Source organism: Oncorhynchus clarkii, chromosome 5 (assembly GCF_045791955.1).
Source record: "Oncorhynchus clarkii lewisi isolate Uvic-CL-2024 chromosome 5, UVic_Ocla_1.0, whole genome shotgun sequence".
Classification (NCBI taxonomy): domain Eukaryota; kingdom Metazoa; phylum Chordata; class Actinopteri; order Salmoniformes; family Salmonidae; genus Oncorhynchus; species Oncorhynchus clarkii.
This window is the reverse complement of record NC_092151.1, coordinates 17,372,324-17,386,094: the sequence shown is the minus strand read 5'-3', so window position 1 is coordinate 17,386,094 and position 13,771 is coordinate 17,372,324. Positions and strand designations below refer to the sequence as shown.

At 44.7% G+C, this 13,771-nt stretch overlaps 1 protein-coding gene across 5 annotated transcripts in view; it reads right to left on the bottom strand.

Moving 5' to 3' along the window:
* Positions 1-13,771, bottom strand: part of LOC139408467 (F-BAR domain only protein 2-like) — a 78,434-nt gene that overhangs the window by 36,742 nt on the left and 27,921 nt on the right. For all 5 annotated transcript variants that reach the window (XM_071152393.1, XM_071152394.1, XM_071152395.1 and 2 more), the window contains exons 2-7: positions 11,879-11,970; positions 6,299-6,373; positions 5,973-6,114; positions 4,697-4,849; positions 3,782-3,886; positions 897-995 (exon numbers count right to left, since the gene is read on the bottom strand). In XM_071152393.1, coding sequence (XP_071008494.1) covers positions 897-995; positions 3,782-3,886; positions 4,697-4,849; positions 5,973-6,114; positions 6,299-6,373; positions 11,879-11,970 — 666 coding nt within the window. The remainder of the gene's footprint in view (positions 1-896; positions 996-3,781; positions 3,887-4,696; positions 4,850-5,972; positions 6,115-6,298; positions 6,374-11,878; positions 11,971-13,771) is intronic.

The window sequence follows — 13,771 nt, the reverse complement described above, 5'->3', positions numbered from 1 at the left end:
GCCAGGCTAACACTAAACCATAGGATGCGTCCCAAATGGAACCCTATTCCCTATAGAGAGCCCTATCGGTCCTGGTCAAAACCAGGGCATATTGTAGGAAATAGGGTACCCTTTGAGACAGAGACAGTGAGGTCTTTCTCCTGTTCAGATGCGTGGTAACACTGGAGCTTTAGAGCAGAGAGTGGGGCTGTGGCTCCCCCTGTGGACACTGCTGGGACTGCAGCAGCAACTACACACAGTGGAGCAGTTTCTTTTTCGTTGTCTATTCTGTCATGTAGTAAAACATCTAGAACATCTAGAATATTTGTAACAGAACAATATCTATGAGAACAATATCTATATATACTGAAGATGTATAAAAAAAAAAAAAGTGATAATATAATGATGGAAGTGGGAAGATGAACATTGTAATGATCAGTGAGTGTACAGCAGAACATAGTAAAGTCCAGTAACATATCCACACAGAGCGAGATGCCTAGTCAGTTGGCATGCTGTGCCTCTGATTGTATGTTGAAGGTGTTTTCGATTGGTCGAGAGGGAGTTTTGATCAGTTTTTAATTGGTTGCTATAAACGGCTGAATGGAAGGCTTCCTGGTTCTCAGTGAAACTATTAGAGTGATCAAAGACTACACTAATTAATCTGACACACAGTGAACCCACTGAGCACTGGGACAGGACACACGCCCCACCCCATGTGTGCGCGCGCGTGTGAGCGTCTGCGTGTGCATTCGTGCAGTGTGTGTGTGTGTGTGTGCGCGCGTCTGCGTGTGCATTCGTGCAGTGTGTGTGTGCGTGAGCGTCTGCGTGTGCATTCGTGCAGTGTGTGTGTGTGTGTGTGTGTGTGTGTGTGTGAGCGTCTGCGTGTGCATTCGTGCAGTGTGTGTGTGCCGACTCACCTCTCCGATCTGAACGTGCGTCTCGTCAACAGACTGTGTGTATGACTGAATTATATCCTTCATGTGGACGATGTGGCTCTCCTCAATGTCCTGAAACTTCTGGAACACAGAGAGAAAACATACAGGAGTACATATGCAGCACATAATCAATTTCCCCTGAGGAGACATAAACCAGAGCAAAACAAATATGCCAGTAGTAGACTTAGGACCTGGAGTTTTCCCTGACCTTATCAGGAGCAACTCTGGACATAAGCTGTCATCTATTGAACCAGGACAAAGAGTTTCTGGTCAGGCCAGGAAACCTCTGGGCTCTATCATGGGGAAGGATTTCAGAGAGTCCAATGTGTACAACAGAACATGTGCACCGTGTCCGATGTAGGAGAAACACTGGGCGGAAAGATCCGTCTTGGATTGATAAAAAGACATGTATACATTTCCCTAAAAGAGAAAAACTTCTCCTTTGTGCCCTAACCACTTCCTTCCTGTGTGTCGTCTCTATTTGGGTGGTCTAGAAACGAAGGCACACCAGCACACAGATCCCACTGCAGCACAAGGTGCTAATTATCCAGGGTGGGCCAGCCATGAGATACACAGAGCAGGGCTCATCTCTGGGCTCTGGAGCGGTCTCTGTGTGTGTGTGTGTGTCTGGGCTCTAAACGATGGTGTTTACTCCCATCCAAGGCTGGCCTTGGCTGGGGAGAGTTTGGGGTAAACCAAGGAGAAGGACTATAAATAATCACAAGCTGGAAAATCACAGCGTGGATAGAGAGGAAGAGGAGTGTGCCTGACTGCATAAACACACACACACACACACACACACACACACACACGGATATAGGCAATCTCTTACACACAAACATCCATGATTGCTCCAACAAACACTACCACAGCTAGTGTACACACTCAAACACGAGACACACAGAGTACATTCACATGCGAGCACACTTGCGTAAACACCAACATTCACATCAGCCAACCGCCAGGCCAACCGCCAGGCCAACCGTCAGGCCAACCGTCAGGCCAACCGCCAGACCAACCGCCAGGCCAACCGCCAGACCAACCGCCAGGCCAACCGCCAGGCCAACCGCCAGGCCAACACACAAACTCGAAACACACACAAGTGATTTCACAGAAGACACGTGCCATGTTTAAAACTCATGTTCACATATGCTGAATTTGAGAGGAGCCATAGACTGCTGTTGTCTCTGGGGGAAAACAGAAAATCTGTCCTAACTCAAACCAGTTTGTCCGTGTGGCTCGCTACAGTGCAGGATATGAACGGTCAAATTCTGTTGTCTGATTTGCATTTAGAGTTTATCTAATCAGTCGTTCAGATGGTTCCAATCAGAGTTTTCCACAATGATTCCGTTGGTGAGGAAATAACACAAGCTGAGACGATGCCGAGCACAGAACACACACAGCATGGAATACTGAGCGGTAAACACGCACACACAAGAGCCTTAAAACATGCACACAAAGCTAGAAACACATTGTCCTGTGGTACTAGAAAGTGGATGGAATACCAACACAGAAACACATTGTCCTGTGGTACTAGAAAGTGGATGGAATACCAACAGAGAAACACATTGTCCTGTGGTACTAGAAAGTGGATGGAATACCAACACAGAAACACATTGTCCTGTGGTACTAGAAAGTGGATGGAATACCAACACAGAAACACATTGTCCTGTGGTACTAGAAAGTGGATGGAATACCAACACAGAAACACATTGTCCTGTGGTACTAGAAAGTGGATGGAATACCAACACAGAAACACATTGTCCTGTGGTACTAGAAAGTGGATGGAATACCAACACAGAAACACATTGTCCTGTGGTACTAGAAAGTGGATGGAATACCAACACAGAAACACATTGTCCTGTGGTACTAGAAAGTGGATGGAATACCAACACAGAAACACATTGTCCTGTGGTACTAGAAAGTGGATGGAATACCAACACAGAAACACATTGTCCTGTGGTACTAGAAAGTGGATGGAATACCAACACAGAAACACATTGTCCTGTGGTACTAGAAAGTGGATGGAATACCAACACAGAAACACATTGTCCTGTGGTACTAGAAAGTGGATGGAATACCAACACAGAAACACATTGTCCTGTGGTACTAGAAAGTGGATGGAATACCAACACAGAAACACATTGTCCTGTGGTACTAGAAAGTGGATGGAATACCAACACAGAAACACATTGTCCTGTGGTACTAGAAAGTGGATGGAATACCAACACAGAAACACATTGTCCTGTGGTACTAGAAAGTGGATGGAATACCAACACAGAAACACATTGTCCTGTGGTACTAGAAAGTGGATGGAATACCAACACAGAAACACATTGTCCTGTGGTACTAGAAAGTGGATGGAATACCAACACAGAAACACATTGTCCTGTGGTACTAGAAAGTGGATGGAATACCAACACAGAAACACATTGTCCTGTGGTACTAGAAAGTGGATGGAATACCAACACAGAAACACATTGTCCTGTGGTACTAGAAAGTGGATGGAATACCAACACAGAAACACATTGTCCTGTGGTACTAGAAAGTGGATGGAATACCAACACAGAAACACATTGTCCTGTGGTACTAGAAAGTGGATGGAATACCAACACAGAAACACATTGTCCTGTGGTACTAGAAAGTGGATGGAATACCAACACAGAAACACATTGTCCTGTGGTACTAGAAAGTGGATGGAATACCAACACAGAAACACATTGTCCTGTGGTACTAGAAAGTGGATGGAATACCAACACAGAAACACATTGTCCTGTGGTACTAGAAAGTGGATGGAATACCAACACAGAAACACATTGTCCTGTGGTACTAGAAAGTGGATGGAATACCAACACACAAACCCACACCTGTGCAGTTTCAGCCATCTTCTGTTCAAACTCGGACTTGGCTGTGGCATATTTTTCCACAAAGCCCTTGTAGGTTTCCGTGGCTTTCTTGGCCTTCACTCCAGCCTGCAGAGATCAGAGACAGACAGACAACAGGAAAATGGCCATCTGTTTTCACGTGTCACCATCAGCCTCAGTCACACAGTCCTCTATGGAGCACCAGATCTCACCCGAGCAGACACCCATGTGATTCAGAAACAGATTGAGGAAAAAAATATACATTTATTCTGGCATGAAGTACTACTACTCATCTACGTAATAACAGACAGGTGATATGGGTGGTAAGATAAGGAGATACAGAGAACGGGATAGTGATAGGTCATCTACAGCTGTACCTGTGATCTCCCACCTCACATCTCTCTGTGTTGCTCTCTCCTAGTGTAGTTTAGTCTAGTGTACAGTACCTTGTCCACATCTCTCTGTGTTGCTCTCTCCTAGTGTAGTTTAGTCTAGTGTACAGTACCTTGTCCACATCTCTCTGTGTTGCTCTCTCCTAGTGTAGTTTAGTCTAGTGTACAGTACCTTGTCCACATCTCTCTGTGTTGCTCTCTCCTAGTGTAGTTTAGTCTAGTGTACAGTACCTTGTCCACATCTCTCTGTGTTGCTCTCTCCTAGTGTAGTTTAGTCTAGTGTACAGTACCTTGTCCACATCTCTCTGTGTTGCTCTCTCCTAGTGTAGTTTAGTCTAGTGTACAGTACCTTGTCCACATCTCTCTGTGTTGCTCTCTCCTAGTGTAGTTTAGTCTAGTGTACAGTACCTTGTCCACATCTCTCTGTGTTGCTCTCTCCTAGTGTAGTTTAGTCTAGTGTACAGTTCCTTGCCCACATCTCTCTGTGTTGCTCTCTCCTAGTGTAGTTTAGTCTAGTGTACAGTACCTTGTCCACATCTCTCTGTGTTGCGCCCTCCTTGCGGAGTCTCTCCTGCTCCACAGTTTTGGCGTTGTAATTCTCCTTGGACTTCTGCAAGGCTACTCCGGTGGTCTGTATGGTCTGGACTGATTCCAGTGTGGACGCCACCTCCTCCTTGGTCTGAGTAGGACAGAGGAAGACAGCAACCATTGAAACAAACACATTCATTTTACTGTCCTTGTATGAAAAGCCCATGATTTAAACCACTAAATGGAAGCAAAGATCATTATAATGGTAGAAATTGGCTTAGCTAAAACGGCAACTTGACATTCTGTGTGTGTGTGTAGGTGTGTGTGTGTAGGTGTGTGTGTGTGTGAGTGTGTGTGTGTGTGTGTGTGTGTGTAGGTGTGTGTGTGTGTAGGTGTGTGAGTGAGTGTGTGTGTGTGTGTGTGTGTGTGAGTGTGTGTGTGTGTGTGTGTAGGTGTGTAGGTGTGTGAGTGAGTGTGTGTGTGTGTGTGTGTGTGTGAGTGTGTGTGTGTGTGTGTGTAGGTGTGTAGGTGTGTGTGTGTGTGTGTGTAGGTGTGTGTGTGTGTGTAGTTGTGTGTGTGTGTGTGTGTGTATGTGTGTGTGTGTGTGTGTATGTGTGTGTGAGTGTGTGTGTGTGTGTAAGTGTGATTGAGAGAGACAGTGTTGTGTGGAAGCCTTTTTTGTTATGCTGAAAGCTCAAACCCAACTCTGCTAATTCCCAGGTAGTGTTTGGTTAGTTAGACCTGCTGACACATACATGCCATAGGTGAGGCTCCGCTGGTTACTGCAGGCAGGATAGAGAACACACACATTCTCTCCAGAATCCATCAGTAGAATCACTCTACAGAAACTCTTCCCCATAGCAGTGACTGAAAGAAGTCTACTTTATTGAGCTCCAGAGGGTATATATATATAGGTTATCACTAGCAGCAGCCTACACAGGCAGAGCACAGACACCAGCAAGGACAGATTAGTTGATGCAGCAGGTAACCTAGTGGTTAAGAGTGTTTGGCCAGTAACCAAAATGACGCTGGTTCGAATCCCCGAGCTGACGGTGAAAAATCTGTCGATGTGCCATTGAGCGAGGTACTTAACCCTAATGGCTCTTGTAAGTCGCTCTGGATAAGAGGATCTGCTAAATAACTCAAATGTCAAATGTAATGCCTACAGGAACAAAGTGGCGTGTTGTGTGATTCTGCCTGCCGGGCTGTTTGTGGGGCTTGTTATAAGGAAACAATGTGATGTGTGGTGTCGTGTTTGGTTCTCCGTCCCGCACCTTTTTGTGGGCCTTGGCCTGGTCATCCACGTACTTCTGCACGTCTTTGATAAGCTCCTGTAGCTTCCTCACCAGCTCCAGGTGGCAGCTGGCCAGCTTCTCTGTGGACGTCTTAAACACATCCCACACCGGGGCAAACGTCCTGCAGCACAGACTTTATTAACTGGAGATCAGTAGATCATTCATTCTGTGAAGACTGGTCTTATCATTAAATAGGGAGGGTTGATATGGGACACAAACTTCTCTTTTCACCTGACGCACGAGCGTGTGTGTGTGTGTGTGTGTGTGTGCGTGTGCGTGTGCGTGTGTGTGTGTGTGTGTCTTACCCGAGCTGAGAGAAGTTGCCAGCTGACTTGGCAAGTTTGGTCATTGACCTGGCATAGACCTCTTCTATGGTAGCCCTAGAGGGTCAAAGCACAGAACGTCATTACCTTAATCATTTTTACCTATTGAATCAGTAACCTCATTCATTATGCGTTCCAAATGACACCCTATTCTCTATATAGCACACTACTTTTGACGAGGGACATTTGTGATTCAACTTTCCTCTAGTGAATCAGGTCAACCATAATAAATCCATCAACACAGCACTAAAACCCTCAAATCATCTACCGGTTGGAAGGGGTTCCATTGAGTGTTTACAACAAGTACTATACATGTAAGTCAAGGCCCAAGACAACTCCACACCCACTGAACACTCACAAACACTTGGAACATAAACGTTTGAGTGTTAGTCAGTCTGAGTATTAGTCAAAGTAAAGCCCAACCAAGTGGAGAGCTCTGTTCATCAAGGTCTCCCATTTAGTGTAATGTCGAAGCACAGAGAAGAGATTCCCTCCCATCCCATCACTCGTCATCCCTCGTCATCCCATCCCTCGCCATCCCATCCCTCGTCATCCCATCCCTCGTCATCCCATCCCTCGTCATCCCCACATTCTCCTGCATGGAAGTGACAGAAGTAAAATCTGAAAACATTGTTTTAGTGGAGGCCTGAATAATGCATATGTGATTTACTTAACCTCCCACTGCAGTCAGGTCACCACAGGAGGGTCAGGCAGGGACAACCAGGGGCAAGCACACACTCACGCATTCACAGGGAGGCACAAGCGCAAGCAAATACAGAATGAACGCACAATCTCACTTTACTAACTGATATCAGTGTAGATGCAGCGGAACTCTACCAAAGGTTTGTATAAGTTCTTCTTGACAGGTTACCATGGCAAGTTACCATGGTTTGTCATCCTTATTGCCATCATCATTTGTAACACCCTCATCACAGGAAAATTACATCATCCAGTTCCCAAAACCACAACTAAAGGCAAATAAGGATTCGCATTGGTATATGCACATTTATGAACAGGTGAAGTGGTTCATTCGGCCAATAGGCTTCTCCCCCTGAACACACACACACACAAACTCCAGAGAGTAAAAGCTCTCCAAGTGTGTAAATACACTCTGGGCCGAGACAGCTCTCCCCTCCTAACTAACACAGACCTGCCTGCTCCGCTTCACACTCAAAACACTCACAGATTCAACGTTACAGACGAAACGCCACTCAAATCTATTTCTATTTGACTTATATAGATGCCGGTGAACAACTGCCTGCAGGACAAATATTGGCTGTGTGTTACAGTAGGCCTATATAAAACACATGGTACAGTACTGTAGGTGCATGGTCCGTTTCTGGCCACCAGAGGGAGCCACAATGCAACGTTTCTGCGGTATGAGAGACTTCCTCAAAAGGGACACAGAAAACCATGGGAACACAGATTCAGATATTAAACATTTTATTGAACATTTATTTAATGTTTAATGCAAGTTAGTTAAGAACAAATTATTAATTACAATGATGGCCTACCCCGGCCACCGCTGGGCCAATGGTGCACTGCCCTATGGGACTCCCAATCACGGCCTGTTGTGATACAGCCTGGAATCGAACCAGTTCTGTAGTGACGCCTCTAGCACTGAGATGCAGTGCGTTAGACCGCTGCGCCACTGATGGGTAGGTAGGTGTGCAAGTTGAGTGTCAGTTACAGCGAACAGTAACGATATAGGCCTAACCCTGAGATGTAAGCTAGTAAGCTACCTGTGACCCATCTACACCACAGACTGGAAAAAAAGACGCTATAGGACAAGTCTACGCCTCCACTAACAGGAGCTTCCTTACCCACAGTGTCAAAGCAAACTGCAAACTGTGGAAACTTTACTGTTTGTGTGGTAGCCTAATATTTACAGTCTGTGGCAAAACATAGTGTGGTAAATGCAGTGTCTGTTTGAGTGATGAGCACATTTTTGTGTGGGCCAGCCCATCCTGAATTCCAACAGGAGACCTTGAGCAGATGAGGTTATAAAAATAGACCTCAAACACAATGAAAGACATCAAGGCGTGAGAGGAATTCTAAAGGAGGTATGATTAAGCTCCTTATTATGGCTGAGAGGCTACAGGTATGCAGTCTACTGCCAAGGAGTTTTACAGTCTATGGAGTGTTCAGGTGTGCAGGTGGGCTAATCAGGCCTAAGCCTGGGAGAGTAGGCTACACCACATGCTCGTTCCACAGTTAATTCTCTCTGTTAAGGAGGGCTGAAAGAGGACAGGATTTCCTTAGGTTGGATTAATCAAACTGTTGGCTCCTGGTATAATAATTGCGCCGAAGGAGATGGCTGCCGTTTTACGATCCCATAATCAATTGTGCATGTTTTTTTGTGTTATTTGTAACTTATTTTGTATATAATGTTTCTCCCACTGTGTCTTATGACTAACAATTGCTTCTTGATATCAGGGCAGCGATAACTCACCCCGTACTGGAGGAATTCTTCTTCAACGAGTCAGACGGGAAGGATTTACCCCAGACACCTGACAAGGCCCTCATCCCCATCATTTGCAGGAGGGAAAGACAGCAATATCGTGGACGAGGGTCCAGGTGCCTTGTAAGGATCCGTCGCCGAGTGGGTAATCTACTTTTACCATCGGTCCTATTAGCCAACGTACAATCACTCGATAATAAAATAGATGAACTACGAGCATGTATATCCTACCAACGGGACATTTAAAAACTGTATCTTATGTTTCTATGAGTCGTGGCTGAACAACGACATGATTAACATACAGCTGGCTGGTTTTAAGATTTTTCGGCAGGATAGAACAGTGGCCTCTGGTAAGACAAGGGGCGGTGGCATATGCATATTTGTAAACAGCTGGCGCACGAAATCTAAGGAAGTCTCAAGGTTTTACCTCACCTGAGGTAGTGTCTCTCATAATAAGCTGTAGACCGCACTATTTACCAAGAGAGTTTACATCTATATTTTTTGTACCACCGCAGACCGCACTCAATGAGCTGTATTCCGCCATAAGCAAACAGGAAAACGCTCATCCAGAGGGGGCGCTCCTAGTGGCCGGGGACTTTAATGCAGGGAAACTCATCAGTTTTACCTCATTTCTATCAGCATGTTAAATGTGCAACCAGAGTGAAAAACAATATTATAATGATCTCTGATTGACACGCTCATAATTGCCCCGTCACATACTCCTGTGTTTACTTGTAGGCCGTTCAGCATGAACCTGATTCCCGGTCTATGGCTGGAGAGCCCCCATCCCCGCAGGAGGCCTTTTGTCTCTTGGTAGGCAGTCATTGTAAATACGAATTTGTTCTTAACTGACTTGCCTAGTTAAATAAAAGGTTAAAAAATTAATCATTAAAAAAAAAAAGAGATCGACAAATGTATCAAATTTAACATCATGATTCAGAATTTTAACACTCAATTATCATAGTGAATTATTGTAATGTTTGTTATGTGTTAATTAATCCCATAAGGGATGGGTTGCCAACTGGTGATTTGATAAGCACATACTATGTCTGGATGTAGCCTTCCTGTCTTCAAATCTGGGTGTGCTGGGAGTGCTAGTTAGCTTAGCTATCTTCAATTCTAGCTGTGAGTGCTACTGTAACTAGCTTGCTAAGTTATACAGCTGAGAAGAGCAAAACAGATCAATCAATCAGTTACAGAACAGATACTGTATCCTCAAAACACAGAGAGATATATAGCATTTTCGCCCCCTCTTCCGCCTTACACCCCTCCCCTTGTGCTTCTCTGCCTGTGTGTGCGCCGTTGCTGTGACTTCTCCCACTCCCACTCTCATTTGCAGCAGAATTGAGTGGGAAAAGTTGCTAAATGCTATTAAAACCACAGAAACTTTAGGTGGCAAAACTCCCCAAAGGCGGCCTGAAAAGTAGAATTTGTCACTAAACAGTAAAAGTCACTGGAGCGGTCTGAAAACGTTCTTAATATAGCGACAAAGTGACTAAATTGGCAACACTTATCGGCATGGAAGACAGTGAGCCAACCCCTATGCCGTGGGAGACCATTGATTGGTAGGCAAATAAGGATTCCCTTTATACTGTGGAGTGAATTTGGAAAGTATTCAGACCTTCACATTTTCCACATTAGCTACATTACAACCTTACTCTAAAATTGTGAAAAAATGCCTCAATCTACATTCAAAACCCCATAAAGACAAAGCAAAAAAAGTGTAGAAATGTTTGCAAATGTATTAAAAATAAACAGAAATACCTTACTAACATAAGTATTCACACCCTTTGCTATGAGACTAGACATTGAGCTCAGGTGCATCCTGTTTCCATTGATCATCCTTGAGATGTTTCTACAACTTCATTGAAGTCCACCTGTGGTAAATTCAATTTATTGGACATGATTTGGAAAGCAACACACCTGTCTATATAAGGTCCCACAGTTGACAATGCATGTCACGGCAAAAACCAAGCCATGAGGTCGAAGGAATTCTCCATAGAGCTCCATAGACAGGATTGTGTCAAAGGTTACCAAAACATTTATGCAGCATTGAAGTCCCCAAGGACAAAGTGACCTCCATCATTCCTAAATGGAAGACTCTTCCTAGCGCTGGCCGCTCGGGCCACACTGAGCAATCGGGGGAGAAGGGCCTTATTCAGGGAGGTGACCAGCAACCCGACTGTCACTCGGACAGAGGTCCAGAGTTCCTCTGTGTAGATGGGAGAATCTTCCAGAAGGACAACCATCTCTGCAGCACTCTACCAATCAGAATTTTATGGTAGAGTGGCCAGATGGAAGCCACTCCACAGTAAAAGGCACATGACAGCCAGCTTGGAGTTTGCCAAAAGGCATCTAAAGTACTCTCAGACCTTGAGAAACAAGATTCTCTGGTCTGATGAAACCAAGATTGAACTCTTTGGCCTGAATGTCAAGGGTCACGACTGGAGGAAACCAGGCACTGGTCTTCACCTGGCCAATACCATCCCTACTGTGAAGTGTGGTGGTGGCAGCACCATGCTGCGGGGATGTTTTTAAGCGGCAGGGACCGGGAGACAAGTCAGGATTTGTTTGGCCCCCCTTGTGTACTAAGCCGGTAATACTGTAAATCCAGGGATGGGAGAAGGACGTTATGACAATATGAAAATATGGATACTGCCCAGCCATAATGTATGCACATTTATGGACGGGTGATGTGGCTCATTCGGCCAATAGGATGCTCCCCCTGAACTCATTATTTTGACAGAAGGGGAAGCAAGGCATTTTCACATTGGGCTTTACCAATGAGCCAGCATGTGTCACTTTATCGATTGTACCATCAGCTGGCATCCTCCACACCTGACCCAATTTGACTGTGCATGACCTTTAATGGAAGGTCAACTTTTAGGTTAACCAGAAAAATTGGTGTTGAGTAACTTTTAAAGTAAGTCTCGAATTCACCTCTATGATGAGAACAGCATTGGGTTAAACGGAACCCTCAAAACAAGGGTGAGTGGAGGTTTAACTAAGGAAACACCAAATGGCATAGCCTGGTTACAAACATAATAGTTAGCACATGACACAGCACAAACAGATCCAGAACCAGGCTACCAACAACTTACCTTTCTCTGATGAACTCCGTAAGTTCCTTGGAGGAGATTTGACCATGCTTCATGTTGTGGTAGAGAACATCAAATCCATTGTTTTTTTCACCCTGAGGGGAAAAAAGAAGAGATGATTAGCCTAGTCAACTGAAAAACCGGTCGAGGATGAAAGTGTTTCCTTCATGCTTTACTGCCCTGGCCTTCTCCACTATGAGCCTCCTCAAGGTCTGCATCGCCAACAGCCTCGACTGGTCCACCATAGTCATCCTGACCATAGAAACGTATAGGGAGCATTGTAGAACCTAAACACTATGGTCCCTACAATGGTTCTAACAATCCATGTACGGTTCTATGCTCTCTATGTGGTCCCTATGTGGTTTTATGCTACCTAAAACGGTTTCAACGGTCTCTATATGGTTCTACAATCCCTATACAACTCAGAATGTCCTGAATAACATTAATGGAGCAGGTTGAAGATGGGTCTTCAACAGTCAGAGACTGTGTAGATTGTGACAGTACTGACTATAGACCACTATTCTGTGTGTTTGTGTAGCAGTAACCATCACTACTCTGGATTGCTGTCCAGTTGCAACAGTGGGTTAAACAAAATGCACACACCACCCACCACTCAATAATTCATATGCCATGGACATGTGTAAAACTGTCTGAAGTTTGGCTAGTGTTTGTTTGTTCAGAACCTAAGTAAAAACCCCAAACCAAGTTTATTCAACCCACTGGGTGCCTCAGCTGCAAGCACAACATACAAGCACATATTTATACCTTCTGACTAGGCAGTCGCCTCCCTGCATGTCCAAGATAAACATTCGTTCTCTGTTGCTAGGCAGGAACTCAGTCTGTTCCTATTACTGGTATTGTCAAGCCTGCCTAAGTCCTCTGGCCCCTTCCCAGAGGTTGCTTCTCTTCAACTGTTGAGCTCATCTCGAGTTGAGTTCCACATCCCTCCTTGTCCTAGTTCTACAGAAACTGGAACTGAGACTAGATTGTTACTCTTCACCTCCTTCCTTAGAAATATTAACTTCACTGAGACAACATACACAACTAACTTCACAGAGCCAAAATACACAAACTTTACCAAACCACAATACAAACAGCAGCTTTTCTGTACCAGTCTCTTTAGCACACATTCCACTCCTTGTTCTCCTTGTCATGCCAAAGTTGTTTAATATGACAGGAATGGCCAGGAGTGGAATGATAGCTAAACAGACTGGTACTCAGACTCGTTTTCCTGTCCTCAGGCTCTCTGTTTGAATCGTAGGCTATGCGTTAGGGAAGTTCAAAGGTCGTTTGAGGAATACCTTACAGTGCCCTGATCTGACTCCTACACATTATGAGGTCAAACACAAAACTGACCTAAGATCAGTTTAGGCGTCCGCATGCTTCCCACCAGAAACAGTTCAGAAGAATTTTTGCATATATTATGACGACATTTTGTGACGTTTTTGTTCGTTTTGGACTTCTGCTGTCCGGGCACACAAGCCTGATTTGTTTTCATGCACAGTTTTTTCATTGAGAAATACTGCACCAAATCTTAGATGTATAATTGCACGCCTAAGAACTCATCTGTAAAAACGCCAAAATTAATGACAGATTTCTTGTTATATTTGATTAATTCTGATTATTTTGAGGAAATGTATACTGGCTACAGCATCCCAAAATGGACAAACAGTACTATTCTCGTTTTTCAAGCAAAGGTATTTTAAGGGTGTATACGAGCACACTCGTTTGGTTGGCCTAGCCAAGTTCCAGCCCAACTGAAGCATGCTGATACCTAGAGGCTTCCTCCAGCAGCAAAGGGCTGCCCTGTGGCAGAGCCTAGGTATGTCCAACAGGGGGAAGAAATGAGCAAGCGCATAGTAACTGACCTGGTTCCAACCTGGTTTATCAGGCCTA